Raw genomic sequence first — 17,825 nt, 5'->3', positions numbered from 1 at the left:
TGATGAAATCTAAGTTATGTGAACAGTGGTCACTGTATATGGAGTAATGCATATGTCAATTTTTTTTGGAAAACAATATTGGAGAGACCAATTCTTAGCCTAGGTTGAAAAAAACAAGACATGTGCATCACTGAGTCAATCATCATGCCTTTGGTTGTTCCTAGCAGCCTTGTAGTAGGAGCATAAAGATGAATATCTTTCTTACCAGTGGCCGTAAGATGGTTCAATTGCCTTGTATTACTTTAAGTGGCCCAAATCCAAATGGAGGTGACTGTCATGAGTCACTGGCACATACTCAATGTATTCTGTGTGAGGAATATCAAGATGCATCATGCATTTTTCATAGCTGTTCTAGTATCTAAAACACACATATCAGTAATCATACTAATCAAGTTGTCTGCCTCTATCTGAAAAATGCTTAACTAACAATTGTTTTTAGCATCTAGAAATTCTTACAGAAATCATGCCTCAAGTTAAATCAAAGAACAAGATTTTATAAATCTAATTTTCTTAATCAAATTTTATCTTAAGACGGTACAATATGTCTTTAAAGAAATAAGCCTTAGTGAGTGCATACTTTCTGAGATGAGGCCATCATGAGGGTTATGGTCTATTTATCATTTCCTTATATTACAAGGACAACCTTCCAGAGGCACACAGATGGTCTCCTGAGACTGGACTGCCAAAGTTGAAGTTGATATTCCTTATATTATAATCACAGTGGTAGCATTACCTCACATTGTCCAAAGCTGCCATGATAGTCTGTCCATGTTCAGGTACATTTCATGTACATTTGTCTGTTATATATTACATTACAAGATTATATAAAAAATATGTAAATATATATGTATGAATAGATTAAGATTACACTTAGTCAAGTTAGTGCAAAATAAATACATATTTTATGCACCTTAGAATCTATATTGCCACCTATAACATATAAGCTACTGTACGTTACTCTTAATAACAGACAATTGGAATGATCTGTGATTTTGGAGCAAGGGTGATGCACAGTGATACAAAAGGTGCACTAATCAATGCTGAGGTACAGAGTAACATGAGTTTTGATGAGCATGGATGACTTCATAGTCCCAGGAGGCCATTGATCAGTGATGTGACAACAGCTCCAAGCAGCATGTTTAGTGACACAGTGTAGCAATCAAATCATCACACTAAGCTGACAGAATCTGATGTAACCAAGTACCAGGAAGGTGTCAGTCCTATAGTGCATTGCTGATGATATATCAGTGATGTGTGATATTTCAGTTGAAAGGGTTACAGTTACTTACACATGAGAAAATTTCAAGTAGACAGGATCAACATTTTATCAGAAATCAAAAGTTAGAGATAAAATCTTCATTAAAACTGATGGTGCTGGATACTTAAGATTCAGTGAGTTGAAAACAATAATTTGACTATTAATCATCTGTCAGTCTGTCACTATCATGTCATGCAATACAATAACATGTCCCATACTATGACCTCTGCTAAGAACACAATTCAGTAATTAAAAACATAACTTCTATCATATGCATTTCCCATTCTACCAGTGATGCTATGCATACAGTGTTGACATATATCAATGCATCATATTACTTCAGATAGTGATTTTGCTGGTAGTGGATTGGAAAACTTCAAAGAAACAGCTGTTTGTCATGTCTACAAGCTAGGAGCCACTCTAAAGAGATGTGACAGCCACTCCAGGGTTCCAGTTTCAAAGTGATATGTAACCCATGCTGCATGGGAATACCTATCTCTGATCAGTTGAGTGAAGCATTTTACCATCTGGTACCCTAGATCATGCACACACCCAGCCATCCAGAACAGGTGGTTTATGGTAGCCAGGAACAAAGTGGAACAACTTCACAAAAGCCTTCACAAAAGAATTTCTTATAGTTATACTGGTACTCCTGCCATCCTAACTGAATTGGGTGTTATAGTCCTTAAGTTAGATGACTGGAGAATTTTCTACTTTGTAAAAGTGATTTTAATGTAAGGCAGATTGATTCAGCCTGTGCCTGGCTGAATTAATGACAGGTATCCAGTTGAAATATCATTAACAAATATATTGTCCATGATAAGTTATATGATACACTGTGCATTTGCATTTGGCAACTAAAGCTAGTTGAAAATGGCGCAATTAAGACACACATCACAAAATTGTTTTGTAAGACCAAGCATGTGTGTACGGTTACGGTACTACTGTACCACCTTGCTATTAGTTTTGTAATACATGTTTCAGCATATTCTTTAAAATACCAAATAAAGGATTTAGAGGTTACCAATAGATTTAGAAATTTTGCAATGGAAGGCAAACATCAAATGTTGTTCCATGATAGCATGAAAAACATCATTGATCATATGTTATTCATACCTACTCTATGTAATTGGCCGGGGACATACCCGGTACAAGTTAACTTACAAAAAATTTTGACGAAAAAGCATATCATCAGAACTGTTGTGACTTATAAGTGATGTCTGAAAACTATTGTTTAAGGAAAAAAAGATACCCATACATTCTGCAAAATTTAGAGGGCCCCAAGTGACACACCTTCCCATACCTGCCCTGTGGGAGAGGATTCCTGACAACACCAGACCTTATCTTGAGATCCACCAGGCTAGACAAACAGCTCAATCATGTGTCCCTGGTCATAGTTCACCATAAAGAACAAACACCAACACATTTTGCATCTAAACTTCCAGTGTGACAGATACATGTAGTTGCAGCCTGGCCATCTTTTATCATAGAAACTTTGGACAAGATATCACTGACTATCAAATTTTTGTTACAGTTCATTTTAAATAAGCCTGGTATGACATGTCATTGCTTACTTCTTTTTCCAAAGTAACTGAAGAATTTTCTACAGCACTAAAACTTCAATGGGACAGCTGTTTATCCAAAATACATTTTTAGACTTAGACTTAAAGCCTAGAATATTCCAGACATACGCCCAGTCTATCTTACAGTCCTGGAACATATGGAAGGGATCAACATATAAATATCTGAGAAACCATCTCAACTATCTCACTCAGCTGATGCACTTCAACCTCCTTGCTTCAACTAAGCATACCAATGTTCAGTCTTCCTTGGCCATCAAAAACCTTTACATGCAGTGCCGGTGCATTTACTTCAAAATGATATACACCTCCTGGGGGAATACTGATTCACACATTCACAAGACTGATGTCACTGTAATTATACACATAACCCTTTGGAAGGCTTTGGAAGGCAAAGCTCATGCATCATGAGCCAGAGGTCAACACAGACCCGATTTCTTTTGCCCGGGATGCTGTCAATTAGAGAACTGTATCCAGTGTACAATTGATGTCAGACTCAGTGTTAATGCAGCTGACAAATATGATACAAACTCAGGGCTCAAAATACTACCTGCATATGCAGGTTAGTGCAGGTAAAATTGGAGCTGTGCAGGTTTTTCTGGTGTCTACCTGCACCTAACCTGCACTGGTCCATGTACTGGGTTTTATACATAAATGTCATATGATGTAGGTTTATGTGGACTGTTATTAGCTGCATTGACTGTTACCACCTATAAAGTATGGAATAAAAAATAGCAATTGTTCCTGAACAATTTTAGTATGATGCATACTTCATAAAGACAGAGTGGTGCAGGTAAAATTTGTCTGGTGCAGGTAATTTTTAGTGTTACCTGCACCAGTACAGGTATTCAGAAAAAAGTATTTTGAGCCCTGAAACTGTTAACTTAAAGAAAACAAAATATCTTTAAGCCAATCTTGCTCCTAAGAGTCCTAATAACTTATTACCTTGTACAGTCTTCAGAAATACGTTTCTGGTCAGTGGTCACTATTTCCATCAAACCATCACAATTCATCATTGTTGATTTATTCTGATTGTAAGTTATAGCACAAGAACCTACCACATAATCAACATTGTAATAAAAAGGATATAAAATAGAAAGACAAGTACCAGTAACTGAAATGGAGGGGAAAGCCAGGAAGTACTGACTAGTCTATGGTTACGTCATTAATGTACCTAGAGGCAATGTTGACAAGGACTTAAACACCACCATCACATATATGCATGCAGTAATGTATACTTATACATATATCATATTCTTGTTATATTATATATGCAGTTATATCTCACACATGTCTGAATACCTGTGATTCATTGTGATCTTTCTACCCTTACAAGCATATATAACTGCGCATACAGACACGGTTGCCTGGAAAATGGTTGAAATTTTAACTGCGAAGAGAGTACATACCCACTTCCTACCATCGCAGCTGAAGTCTGGTAGATTTTCATGCGTCTGTGACTGTGATCATTAATGTTGCATTAGTATTGATCTTTTGGGTCCCAGTGCTGAAGTCATGTGGGGGCTGACGTACGAACCAGCCAATATTGGCTACATACTGCCTTGGCCCTAAGTTATATGCGGGTACACTGTGCGGTGGCATGCCACACTGAACAGTAATTCGTGAGGATATCAACAGGGCAAAGGTCATTCTTCAGAAATAGGTCTAATATTTGTTGTAGACAGGATATACCCTAGAACAGATGATGAACTGCTTTCTGAAAATAGTAAATCAACACTCTCAGAAAAAAACGAAACTTGGTCGACTACAGAAGCAAATCTTGGCTAGTGAAAATCACAAAGAAATCACAGATAACCAACTTCTGTAATATGTAAAAAGCTATAACGTTACAGTAGTATATATATACCCCTCCCCCTGTGACAACCAATGAGCCCCGAATGAACGGTCTTACAATTACAAATCCTTCTAAATTGTAATCTATCAACCTCTACGCGAGAGAAAGCTTTCGGTCAATAGAAAGGGACTTACCAGAGACGACCCAGCTTACACAGATGCTCTATGGTATCACGGGCTGAGCAGACCGTGGAAAACGCCGGCAAATGTCAGAAAGCTCACATCGGAATCAGCAACGTCGACGAAAGTCCGGAAATCTCATCAACCTGACCTTTAATGACCCCATGTCTTGCGCCTGCGCGAGAACTCGGTTGTATTGGGAATGTTCATTGGTCAATTCTTGTCAGACTGACCAATCACATGCTTCTTTAGTTCACACATAATCAAAACATCCAACATGGCGGAAGGAGACGATTTGGATTACATGTCCGATGCGATTTTGCAGCAAACGTGCGTTTGTGGTCGCATCATAACCAGCATACTAGCATTCAATGCATTGATTATATATTCCGTTATATCCGTGTATAATTTTATTTTAAGTGAATGCAGATGAAAAGATGCCATTGTCAATTGACTATGAGGATGGGGAGGGGCGGGCTACTGTTTGGCCTGTGATCGATTCTTCTTCTTGATACCTTGAAGGCTTGATAATGCATCCAGGAAAGAAGGCTTCAGTCTGTTGTGTCCTGATGTTCACTCTTCTTCCGAAATGTTCAACTGCCAAGGAATCGGCAAATACCGACATTTATGGCCGATCCAGAAGAAATGTGCAGGGGGGTCGGACAGTTTTTTGTTTTTGTTTTCAACTCCTTCCCTTTGAATTTTTTTGGACTTTGCCTCAACCCCCGTCTAGCGTCTAAAATTATTCATCCGACTGCTTCGACCCCCCCCCCCCCGTTTCATCCGAGTTCTAATTCCAAGTGCCTCTACTCCCTTTTATTTCATCCGACTAACCTTACTCCCTCATTATTTTTATCCTAGTGCCTTGACCTTGCAGTCCTTAAACTAAAAGTGGTGTAGAAAAGCCAATTATCCAGATTTCCCTGACCTCTGTAGAAGAAAACCCAAATCCTGTGTCAAAAAAAAAGCATGATGTTGCAAATCTGACAAATTTTACCGTGGCGCGGCTTGCTTTGTTGATGTTATAAATTTGACCCAGCCCGCCAGCGCTATCATGCCAATAGCCATGGCGTGTATAATTCATTTGACAATAACCGGTCATAACTACACTCCCATGATTTGTATATGCTATTTTAGACCATTTAGATATGGTAGTTTTTATATACTTAGGATATTACTATACTATTGATCCCTGCTATTTCTACAGTTCTGATGTGCGCCCAGGGTTACCTGTTCTTAAAAGAGTGGCCCGACAACGAGAACTTGAGCAAAAGCAGAAAGAAGCAAACGAAAAAAGCAGAATGAAACCTTTAAAACAACAGCAGGCTGAGAAGCGTGATGAGGCATTGAGTCAGCCAATCAGCAGTGACAACATAGGGTTCAAAATGCTCCAGAAGATGGGTTTCAAGCAGGGACAAGGCCTGGGCAGATTAGGTATGTACACCATCATGTCACTGGACTCATTGCAACATACATGAGAAAAGTCATCAGATGAACAGCCAAAGTCCTCCCTAGAGGATGGAATAACGGAGGCCCTCCACTATACTCCTAGCCCAGCTCCACTATACTACTTTTGAAATTTAGTGTGTTTCTTCCCTATTTTCTTGGTTAGTTTTGCTAAAATTAATGAAAATTCACAGATTTTTGTGCCAAGTGGCATCACTTTTCCAGTCGGCATTGTCTGCAAAAACTTGTGAATTGGGTGATGGTCAAAACAATAGTCCTTTTGCCACTTCACAACAAAGGAATCACTATAATATATTATACTTAGTAAGTCTTGTCGTATTTGACACCCTTTGTCATTGCAAACTGGACCCATTTTCACGAAAGCGCAGCTTGTTGGTTCAGGTTATTTTTGCCATCCCCTACACTATACTAGAAAATTCTGGGGAGAACCCTGAGTCAGCACTGAAGACTTTGCATATGGTTACTTTGTAAATGTAACATGTAGCCAGGTAATCCTCAAGTCTGACCAAATTTCCATTGTTTTCATTCCATGTTGAAATGGGGAACGGGTTTTCTGCGCGTTAAAGATCTGCGCACGCGTTAAAGATCTGCGCGTTAAAAATTAAGTTGTGCATTGAGAAATTTTTAGGCAGAAAAATGTGACCCTATTATATGGTTTTTCAATCTGTTACCTGAATTTTTATTTGAAATGCATTTAATTTTTAGGTCCTTTGGGAATAGGTTAATTTGCATATCCAGAAGATTTCAAAATCACCTGAATTTGACACAAATACATGGAAAAATTACTAATGTGAGGCTTTGTATTATAAAATATAACTGCTTGAGGCTTTTCTCCATTCTACAAGCTTCATTCCGTCTTTTGTCAAGCAGATTGTTTCAAATACAAATGTCAAAATTGGTTGCGCGTTAAAACTTGATATCTAAAAATCACTTTAAAACTCCTGGAATATTTACAGAAAGGGATATTGTACTCTAGAATGCAACAATATGACACTTAATTTTATTTTGTGTTACCTTCTTCAAGCTTTTATGTTTAAAACTGCAAAAAAGTTTTCAAATCCCCAGGGAATCAGCTAATTTGCATATTTTAACGCGCAGGTTTTTAACGTGCAAGTTTTAACACGCAAATTTTAACGCGCACAAAACCCCAACTCGTTGAAATGTAAGTATCTACTTCTGAGTCAGTGTGCAGGGTTAATTGTATGCATATCTGTACCATGCAGGAAAGGGCAGAGCAGAACCTGTGCCTCTGGAGGTGAAGTCAGGTAAGAAATCAGTGTTTATTTCACTTATAAAAGGAAAGTATGTATGGTAAATATTTCAACTTGTATGTGTTTAGTACAGTGGAATGGTATTGGCAATGAACTTATGCATCAATAAAAACTTTGCTGTCTTACATTTACTACAAAATACAATTTAGAGAGTCTGATTTTGATCAAATTCTTTCAGACAGAACAGGCATGGGTCTGGCCAATGAACAGAAGAGAAAGGCAGATGAGATGAACAAAATGCGCCAGGAGATGCAAAGAAAACGTCAAAGAATGGCGGAGCTGGAACGAGGGGATTTCACACAGAGAATGAAAAGTAAATTTACAGAGAGAGAAGTGCAGCGGGACCTGTACAAGAGCCAGAAGGTGTGTGAACAGTTGGATAGTGCAAAGGTGAGAAATGGATTACTTAATCTAGACTTTATAATTATGTACTGCTATGTGTGTGCTGTTTTTTTTAGTTTTGGGGATTCTTGTGTTAACCACCTCTGTGGAATTATACAAACTTAATTTTGCAGTTGGTTAACATTGAATGATGTGAACAAAATAGCTTATATTGTTCGTTTGATGTGCTGATAGAGTATCACAGAACCAATTGCTCCATGGTACTGGCCAAAAATTGCACAAGCAGAAGAAGAGAAAGAAAGTGATGAAGAGGAAGAAGAGTCAGAGGAGGAGGAAGAAGATGAACTTCAGGTATCATAATTATTGACCTCAGGAAACAACCAATCAACTTAATGCTCCAATCAACTTTATGTATTCTCTCAAAATATGGTTCCCATTTTGAATTTACACATTGTACAGTGTAAGCTGTTATGTGGAAATATAAGTTTACAAATCCACATCAGTGTGCTACAGTATTCCTCAATTAATCTATATTCTATTTCTATTTCTATATGAAGCCTGAAGAAATGCTTCAAGAGCTAACAAGTTATCTGAGAAGAGAGCATCTATACTGCCTGTGGTGTGGGACAGCATACAATGGTGAGAAACTTTCTTAGATACAAAATCTTTCATGATAGATATCTGCATCCATAGTGACTATTTCAAGATTTCTATCAACAGCCAACATGTTCTTTTCTTTTCCAAGAATTACTCTCACTTATGTTTTGTCGTCTTTTCCAGATGAAAAGGATCTTACAGACAATTGTCCAGGTGATGATGCAGCAGCTCATGGATAATTATCAGGACTGTGACAATATTTTTTTCAAAGTAGGATACCGGTCATCTGATCTCAACTGTCAATAATGTGGCTTTGCATGTTACATCATATCGTAATGATACAGAAAGCAAATAAAACACAATGTCATTCATCAGCACAGCATTCTTTCATTATTATACATCTTTTTAAGTCTTAAATTAATCCAGATTGTCAAAAAATATAATGTTACAATTAAAGAGGCTCACCTCTACATCACTGATCTTTCAGATAAACTATTACCATCAGTATCATTAAATGTAGATTTATGACCTCACACTCAGTGTGAACTGATAATTAAACTTACATTTTAAATGGTGAATAACAGAGAGTATATATCTTTGAAACCAAACAATATTCCAAAACATTTAAACCTTGCCTCATTTGATTTATAGGTGAATCAATGAGGAGATGAGCAGCAATCGATTCTAGTTTCTCACTAGAGAGAAAATCAAATAACTTCTCCATAAAATGTCATAATTCTGGAATGCTACAAGAATCCATATAGAAGGCATAAACATGGCATATACATTGTATAACCAGATCATATTGGATCTCCTATTCACTTCTGCCAAGCTAACCTTATGACATTTAATCTGATTTATAATTTGATGTGAATATACTGCTTCCATAATTTGTACAACAAAATTAACAGTACATTACAGCTAAATAAATGTCCTAATTCTTCAGGTTACATGTTTATAGTCACACATCTTTTTGGAACAATACGTCTTTCCTGTAGCATGACAAAGGTTGTCAATATTAGGTCTTGGCAGTTGAATCACTTTGTAATTGATCAGGATCATGGAAAGCATGCTACAGCTACACCAAAACTTACACAGATATGGAGCCTTCTCTGAATTTGGTTTTCCCAATCAGCACATTCAGCAGCACAGGGTGTCCATCCCTAGCAATTTGTTTGGCCTGCTTGAAGATTTCCTCCATCTTGTCCTCATTGGTCCGGTCCATCCGGAAGCCCCTGCCTCCATATCCCTCAGCCACCCGCTGGTAGTCACAGAACTCCAGGCCACATGCCACGTTGCTTCCAAATATGGGAACCTGCTCCCTCGCTATCTGTGTCCAACAGGCATCATTACCCACCACAGCAATGACAGGCAAGTCATGGCGGCTGAATGTGTCAAACTCTGCCACACTGTAGCCAAGAGAACCATCTCCATAGATGATCCACACCTGAGAGGGAAGAATGGTTACATCATTAGGGCAATATACATCACCAGCAAATCTCATATGCAAAGTCTCAATTGCCAAAGACTTTCAATTTTAGAGATGATTTTCTGTAACACTGACAAAAATGTAGTTAAGCACGTACCTCTGAATCAGGCCTGCAGAGTTTTGCACCCAGAGCAAACCCTCCTCCAACGCCAAGGGTGCCAAAAGCCCCAGGATCAAGCCATTTCAATGGACCACGGGGGCGAACAATGTATGCAGCACTTCCCACAAAGTCTCCACCATCTGCAACTAAGATGCTGTTGTCGTCAATCTGTTCCTCCAAGCAGTGCAGCACCTTCAGTGGGTTCAGGTGTAGGTCTGTGATCTGCTCGGCCATTTTGCTGGAAAAAGTTTCATAATGGGCATAATTTCATAATTTAAAACTGATTAAGCACTAACTTCCTTTTAGATAGTACATATATTGCATGACCCAATAGGCATTACCTAAGTCCAAAATCATAGATCTGGTGCCTATTTGCTGACTATTTGCCTCAGACTTCTACTTGCATTTCAACAGTATTTTCTTTTGAAGCAGTTTTAGATGTAGGAATCCCCACCATATTGACAGAGCCTCCCTAGGACCCTATGTACAGTGAGAGTTTGCACTACACAGATCATACTTTCCCTGAGACTAACGCTGCCTACCTGTTGTCCTTCTCCTTCTCCACATCTCTTTCCTTCAGCATCTGTGGCCAGCTCTTATCACAGCTGAACCCCTTCAGCCCCTGGCTTAGAGCCAGCAGCAGGCTGCCAGGATCCCCCAGAATGGCAATGGTTGGCTTCCAGAACATGTCTGAGTTCTTGTACAGCTGGCTCTTGTCACGGTTCACTGCAATGATCTTGGAGCTGCCCTTCAACACCCGGCCATAGGAAAGGCGGAAGTCACAAACTGTGCCTGTTTAAAAACAATCGTATCTTTGAATTCTTCCTGGTAACTCTTAAAGATACACTCCATCTCTCATTACATGCACTGACATTATCCACTGACATAATTCACTATTCTTTCTTACCTGCCAGGATAACCACATCAGCTTCCTTCAAGGCATCCCTCCTTTTCTGCCTGATATGAAGAGGGTTGTTCCTTCCCAGCATACCCCTTGCCATACCCCCAAGGAAGCATGGGATACCCATGGTTTCCAAGGCCTCCCTGATGTCTTCCACAGGGGTGGGGGGAAGGGTAGCCTGGCTGCCCAGGAGGATCAGGGGTTTCTTGGCCCTGGTAATCAGTTCCACACAGCTTTGGATCTGAAAGTACATTTCTGAATTGTGAACAGATCCACAAACATGCCTAACTTGCATGCAAACAGTTTCAGCCAAAAGGTACATAAATCTGTTTATAGCCAATACCTGTGAAGAGGATGCTTGTGGAATATTGACTGGCAATGGAGTTAAGTCCCTCTCCTCCCAAGCACCAGCAAACAAGTTGTTCAAGTGGTTTTGTAAATACCTGTGAAGGTTGAAAAATAGTGGATGATCCAGTTTAGAAAATAAACAGGATTTTGGTATCCTCACAGTAGATAAGGATAGAAAAATAGTGTTAATATGAATGACACAGGTCAGATGTGTGTTAAGGCAATGTCATATACCAACTGAGGATGAGCTGCACAGACACACTGCACAGCCATGAAATGATACTTTCAATGGTATTAATAACAATATGACAGTAACTTAGTGAGCCAAAAAAAATTGCTGAGCATACCAGTTGACAATCTTTTGCCCCAAAGACTTTGAAGTACTCTTCATGCCAATCTCCTTCTCAACCATCGAGTATGGGTACAGGGTGTCGATTGGAAACTCCACAAACACTGGGCCTAGAAAATAAGCACAAGATTATATTATATACCTGACTTGAAAGGACCTGTTTTATTCAGTTGGCACCATGGCTCATTTGTGAAAAAAATCACTGAGAAGGGAGAGCAATAGCATCAAACACTTGAATATCAAACTTTAATGTGGTTAAATTGTATTTCGATCAAGGTAAACTACTAAATTTTAACTGATGTGTGACATTGGAAGTTGACAACACAACAATGAGCAAACTATCAAACCATATACCAGTAACTTAAGCCTGACCTGGAGTTCCAGACTGGGCAATGGCCAGAGCCTTTCTTACTGTGGGCACAATTTCCCTCACTGTGGAGACAGTGGCAACAAACTTGCACAGAGGCTTGAAGAGGCACATCTGGTCTATGTCCTGCAAGGCACCACGGCCCTGTACAGCAAAGACATAACACAAACAGCATGTAAAACAACCTCAACCACCTGTGACAATACATGCAGTACATCCAAGAAAAGATGTAAAGCCTCGAAGTTCACCTTCAACAAGGTTGCAGCAGCTCCCCCCATCAGCAGGAGAGGAGATTCTGCCATCTGGGCGTTCTTGACAGCTGTGATTGTGTTGGTCAGGCCAGGACCTGCCGTAACTGCTGCTACTCCCACTGTACCTACAGATAGGAAACATTCCACAAATGAAATGAACAACTCTATGCATATCATCATCATTGGTCCCCATGCATAACAGTGATGATAAAATATAGCTTTCATGAAATGGTGATGAAATGACATTGCTTAGAAGAAGTCACAGAAATAAGAAGTGAAGAAAATTTACTATATGAATGTAATGTATAATTATTATATTTTACTATTATTGTCTTCTTGAATGGACAGATTGATTATTACTCACATATACCTGAAAGGGGAATACAAAAATCTACAGTGACGTAACAAAGACACGCACACACACACACAGCAAATCTTACCCGACAACCTGGCCACAGCATCAGCCGCAAATACAGCTGTAACCTCATGCCTGGTATCCACCACCCTAATGCCAACCTTTTCGCAGGCCACAAGGATTGGAGAAATGTGTCCCCCTGTTAATGTAAACAGGTACTGCACCCCATGTTTCTGGAGGACACTGGCCACAAGTTCTCCTCCATGACGGCTTGTGTTTCTTTCCACCTGTAACATTTTAATTTTTTTTTAAGTTTAACTCTTCTATATCTATTAGTGAAACAACAGATTTAGCAGAAATTGTACCTTGCTAACAACAATGGCAAACCATGCTTGAAGGTCACTACATTTATAATCACCATTTGTATTTTGCCAGCCAGTAGGTACCCAAATTATGAGTAATTATTATCTAGGAATTATAGGAATTCTAGGTATGATAGGAATTCTAGTCTAGGTAATATGTCATTGTTTGTGAATGGGCAATACTCAAAAGAATGACCCGTTTCGCTGCAAAGGAATCTGTTTCGTGGAGTATACTATCTTCACGTAAACAACGTTAACTACGGGTCTGCCTAAACACCGCAAACGAGCGCAAACGAGCGCAAACGGGTCTATTATGCAGTATTCATGAGACAATGGCCTTGTTTGACGCTCTAAATACACTGTCTGTGCAATGATGGATTAAAAAGCCCGGCAAATTATAAGTTTTTACCAGTTTTTTTTTAGTTATTCCACTTGTTTCAAGTTCGAAGGGATTTCTGGCCGCCATCTTGGATCATCCGTGTAAGGGGTCTAGATGGGGAAATTGTCGGTACCTTATTTACTTAGAAAATACCTTCATGGCTTGGCGCAGGCGCTTTTGACAGCTAAAACATGTCAAAAATCCACGGTGGCATGATTCCAATGCCCATCACTCGTATACGCGTACGGCTAACACTCGCTTTCACGGGGGGCTGGAGCCGGGCATGTCGCTGCGGATTTTTGACATTTTTTAGCTAGGGTTAGGGTTGACTCGACACTCGCGCTTCGCGCTCGGTCTCGCAACCCATAACCCTAGCTAAAAAATGTCTGTCAAAAACCACGGCTACGTCATCAGAGCTATCGCTCTTCATCTCCCTAATTTTGAAGATAATCTCATTCACTTTTGACTCAAAAGATAGTGCCAAAGTGCAATTTTCCCATCCAGATCCCTAACACGGAAGATCCAAGATGGCGGCCAGAAATCCCTTCGAACTTGAAACAAGCGGAATAACTATTAAAAAAAGGGGTTATACTTATAATTTGCCGTGTTTTTTATTAAATATCGCACAGACAATGTGCTTATAGTGTATTTAGAGCGTCAAACAAGGCCATTGTCCCATGAATACTGCATAATAGACCCGTTTGCGCTCGTTTGCGGTGTTTAGGCATACTGTATTAACTCTGTTAAGATAGTCCACGTTTGACTGTAGAAAATTGACTACCAACTCTCCTCTACGTCGCTCTTGTTATTTTCTTGGAACAATAAACCTAAAAACATGTGAACGTCTGCCGCCGTATTGCCGGTATACTCTGTTCACATTTTCTAATCGGTCTAACAGCGGGTCCAGTGACTTTTTTCAGGTCAGTTTTTTTTGGACCGGTCGTGCAATAACTTGAATAAGAAAAAAATGGTTTTGTACCGGTACAGCTACCCTTAAATGTTAGTCATCTGTAGCTATACTCTCCAAGCAGAGGTTGAGTTCCGTAGATATAACGTTAGTAGTAGTCGGAAAAATCACACAGGCGCTCCTCTTACTAATAGGAGCGCCCATGTAATTTTTCAGACTACTAGTACTATTTTCGCAATAACCAATAGCTATAAGTTATAACGTTAACATTAGTACTCTCCAAGCAAAGGTTGAGTCGGGTAGATATAGTAGTAGTCGGAAAAATTACACAGGCGCTCCTCTTACTTCTACCCGACTCAACCTCTGCTTGGAGAGCAGTTATCTTGCCACAGGTGACTGTTGCATGTTGGTTTACGCTAAATCGGTAGCTATAACGGTATAAGCGGGAGCCGTCTGTGGCTTGTGGTTTAATATCGCGGTACAGAATAAGATAGGTCTATGTGATTGTCCAAACGATCAGGAAAAGGTGCTGGTAGAGGTACCAATAATACACTACGAACTACTAGTATAATATTGTAATTTTCTTGAGCATGTTGCATGGTTGCCTGTAACAAGGTTAGCGTTCAGCGTGGTGGGATTGGGAACGATCAAAGGTCGTCGACCGGAGCGTGAACTAGACTGTCGACTGGTCCATGCAGCGACGAGGAACCTTGCATTAGAGCCGGTAACGTTACATAGTGATACAGCAGGAAATATAATTCTAACGTTACCTTATGAAAAAGCTGGTAGACGAGTCCAAACCATTCCAGCAAAACAGTTATGGCCACGACGATGATTCCAGTCAACAAGAGGATCGGATTTTCGAGAAGACAGGACAGCAAACATGAGGCATAAGACATGGTCACGGAAAAAAACGCGGTATGCCAAATCAGGCTGTCAAAGGTGACTACGTAATCCTTCCAAGTTGTTCTATCTCCCACAGCACACGTGAAGATTCAAATATTATTTCAAGATGAGATTTGAAGAGTTAAATTTGGCTTTCAAACAGTAACCTTTTGCCTCATCTCGGCGTCGACTTCGCACTGGTTTCCGTGCTACCAATATTCTAATATACTTCCGGGTCGTACCAGAGAGGTCACAGAGGTCATAACAGAGCGTAGCTGGCTGACTCTTATGTTTATATCGTGTAGAATATTGGTAGAAGATTTCAACTCAGGCCTACGTATGGAGTTTGTCTAGATATTTATCCATGGCTCTCTGAAATCAAATAGGTATGTTTGAACTTGCAGGACGTTCTTAGTTTGTTGTTTGTCAATATATCAGTCCAGTTCTCACAACAGCCCTTCTTGTTAGCTAAACTGCCGCTGGTTCCTATAATCCTAAGATGCGGTTACTCCAGTGGGGAATTATCAATTAATCAAGGAGATTTGAACCCAGAGAGTACCTAAATCCTTTAGACTGGTACATTGAATAGCGACAAGCTATACCTCCCAACGTTATACTAAAAAGAACGCTGTTAAAACTGGAAAACTAACGTTAGTCTAGAGAGAGTCAATAGCACACTTAAAGGCACCTAATGCGATTTTTAGAGCAGTTAAATAGGAAATATTATGGTTGAGACAATTGGTACGATATCAACATTTACTTTACCATACTAGCTCTATTACGTATTTTGTACTTTCAGCATTTAAAATGAACGCACAAACATGACACAAATGGACCCCTTGATTTATTGTGCCCCCAAAAAAATCAGCACAGGATCGAGCCACTAACGGTTTCCCATCCTAAGGCAGTTTTATATGGTTTAAACAGTGCTATTCCACAAGTGTGTCAAACACACTTGTAGTCCTAAGTTTTCCGTCCGAAGGCAGTTTTACACGGTTTAAACATTGACTTTCTAAGCGTCATATAAATTGATACAGTTGTCCTCCTGACCTCGTAAGTCTAAAGCTGAGTAAACTTAGGTGGGTAATGCACCTGTTTTGTTCAGTGGCTACAAGGTGCATACCATGGCATGGGACTGTAAGGTTTGATCCAGTCACACAAGGAATCCTCAGCTCCCCCCCCCCCCCCTACTTTGCCCCTCGCGGGGTCATCTGGGGGTAAAGATATGTAGATAAATCACACCAGGAAGGACCCTTTTTAAAAGTCTTGGCTTCAACTTATGCTGTGTGCCTCTCTTCAAGCAAGGGACCTCTGTCTTGCATTTACAGTCAAGCTTAGGCATCTGTATGTATATATTAGGTATCAGCCACACAGTGATTTACATCACCCGGACAGACATTGACAGTCTTGTATTCAGCTAAACGAAAGGGTATTCCACCCTCCACCCCCCTGCATGGGGCGGTATGACCCCAATGATGTTGTATGACACCATATGTCTCTACTATTACTACTATTACTACTAATAGGCATCTATTGTTGTAGGAGCTACTGTTGGTGTAACTTCCTTTCCCAGCAGCGCAATGTCTGGGTCTGCCTGGGATTCGAACCCAGAACCATCAGATTGCAAGCCAACAACCCTAACCATGAGACCAACTCGCCACCTTGAGTCTTGCAGTTGATGTGTTAACTCACTGAAAATTGTTGCTTTAAATATTCTGACAAAAAAAGTGACACATTGACAAGGTGGTTTACACCTTTTCTTACAAAGTTTATTCCTCTTTTATATAATCTGATGCACAAAAGGCACTGAATATCAGTATCATATGAAAGTACATGTAGATCTTCCTAAGGATATAACCTCCAAAGCCCTAGCCTGGGTACCATCCCCCAAAGTTACTGCTGAATCTCCCCCTTTTGCTCGCTAACACCATGGAAAGGGAGATCCAGTAGTACTAGTAACTACGAAAGATAGTACCCAGGCTACAAAAGACCAGAAACAACATTGCCTCACTTAATCAAGAGGATACTTTCTATGTACATGCTGAAAGATGACACCTTAATTTCATTGAATACGAGACACCAAGCAAATTTCTACTTTTAACTACACTATCTCATCATTTCAAGAGAGATAAAATACAGCAGCATGAGTTATTACAGATTGAAGTAGTCTTCTTGTCTGCTGACACTAGAGAATCATAATATCATTATCAGACATAATTCTGATTAGTACATCTTCTAAATCAATCTGCTTGGTACTGATTGTGGAAAGAAACATTCAACTATTGGATCCACCAAATCACCAACTCTATTCATATACTATTCCTCCAGTTTGGCTATTTTCGCATTAAGTAGAGCACATCATACAGAATTCATCTGTTTTATACCTTTTCTTAAGTTGCCTTTGAGTGAACAAGAACTTCGCAGGCAGGCAACAAGCACACATTGTGACACGGTTCTTGTTCCAAGTACCTTAAACAACAACTCTTTTGTTTGGCACTTCCGAGATGGTGGACAAAACTATATGCTGAGGTTGGTCCAAGAAAGGCCAGCTGCACTGGCACTACAACATTTTTAGGCTTTTGGTTGGAAGGTTTGCTTGTACAGTATTGGCAGCAAATTTCAGCAAAGAGATGGTCAAAGTTT

General features: G+C 39.7%; 3 protein-coding genes across 3 annotated transcripts in view; 1 reads left to right on the top strand and 2 right to left on the bottom strand.

Annotated features, from left to right (window-relative positions):
- The first annotated feature begins 4,985 nt into the window (after positions 1–4,985).
- LOC118427350 (G patch domain-containing protein 11-like) lies at positions 4,986–8,863 on the top strand. Its single transcript, XM_035837093.1, has 7 exons — positions 4,986–5,142; positions 6,020–6,246; positions 7,503–7,544; positions 7,729–7,940; positions 8,127–8,243; positions 8,450–8,531; positions 8,673–8,863. The coding sequence occupies exons 1-7, from the start codon at positions 5,090–5,092 to the stop codon at positions 8,726–8,728; spliced, it is 789 nt and encodes a 262-aa protein (XP_035692986.1). The 5' UTR covers positions 4,986–5,089; the 3' UTR covers positions 8,729–8,863.
- LOC118427340 (2-hydroxyacyl-CoA lyase 2-like) lies at positions 8,277–15,397 on the bottom strand. The gene is made up of 10 exons (XM_035837083.1): positions 15,068–15,397; positions 12,735–12,936; positions 12,292–12,419; positions 12,049–12,187; positions 11,675–11,786; positions 11,323–11,422; positions 10,986–11,220; positions 10,621–10,870; positions 10,076–10,316; positions 8,277–9,936 (listed from the first exon to the last, which is right to left on the bottom strand). Exons 1-10 carry the CDS (start codon positions 15,194–15,196, stop codon positions 9,580–9,582), a joined length of 1,893 nt encoding a protein of 630 aa, XP_035692976.1. The 5' UTR covers positions 15,197–15,397; the 3' UTR covers positions 8,277–9,579.
- A 1,532-nt stretch (positions 15,398–16,929) lies between these two features.
- Positions 16,930–17,825, bottom strand: part of LOC118413780 (microtubule-associated proteins 1A/1B light chain 3C-like) — a gene marked incomplete in the record, with an annotated part of 6,599 nt that continues 5,703 nt past the window's right edge. Inside the window, 1 exon segment of the mRNA XM_035817315.1 lies at positions 16,930–17,742.

This window comes from Branchiostoma floridae, chromosome 1 (genome assembly GCF_000003815.2).
Source record: "Branchiostoma floridae strain S238N-H82 chromosome 1, Bfl_VNyyK, whole genome shotgun sequence".
In the NCBI taxonomy this organism is placed as follows: domain Eukaryota; kingdom Metazoa; phylum Chordata; class Leptocardii; order Amphioxiformes; family Branchiostomatidae; genus Branchiostoma; species Branchiostoma floridae.
This window is presented reverse-complemented; position numbering and strand designations above follow the sequence as displayed.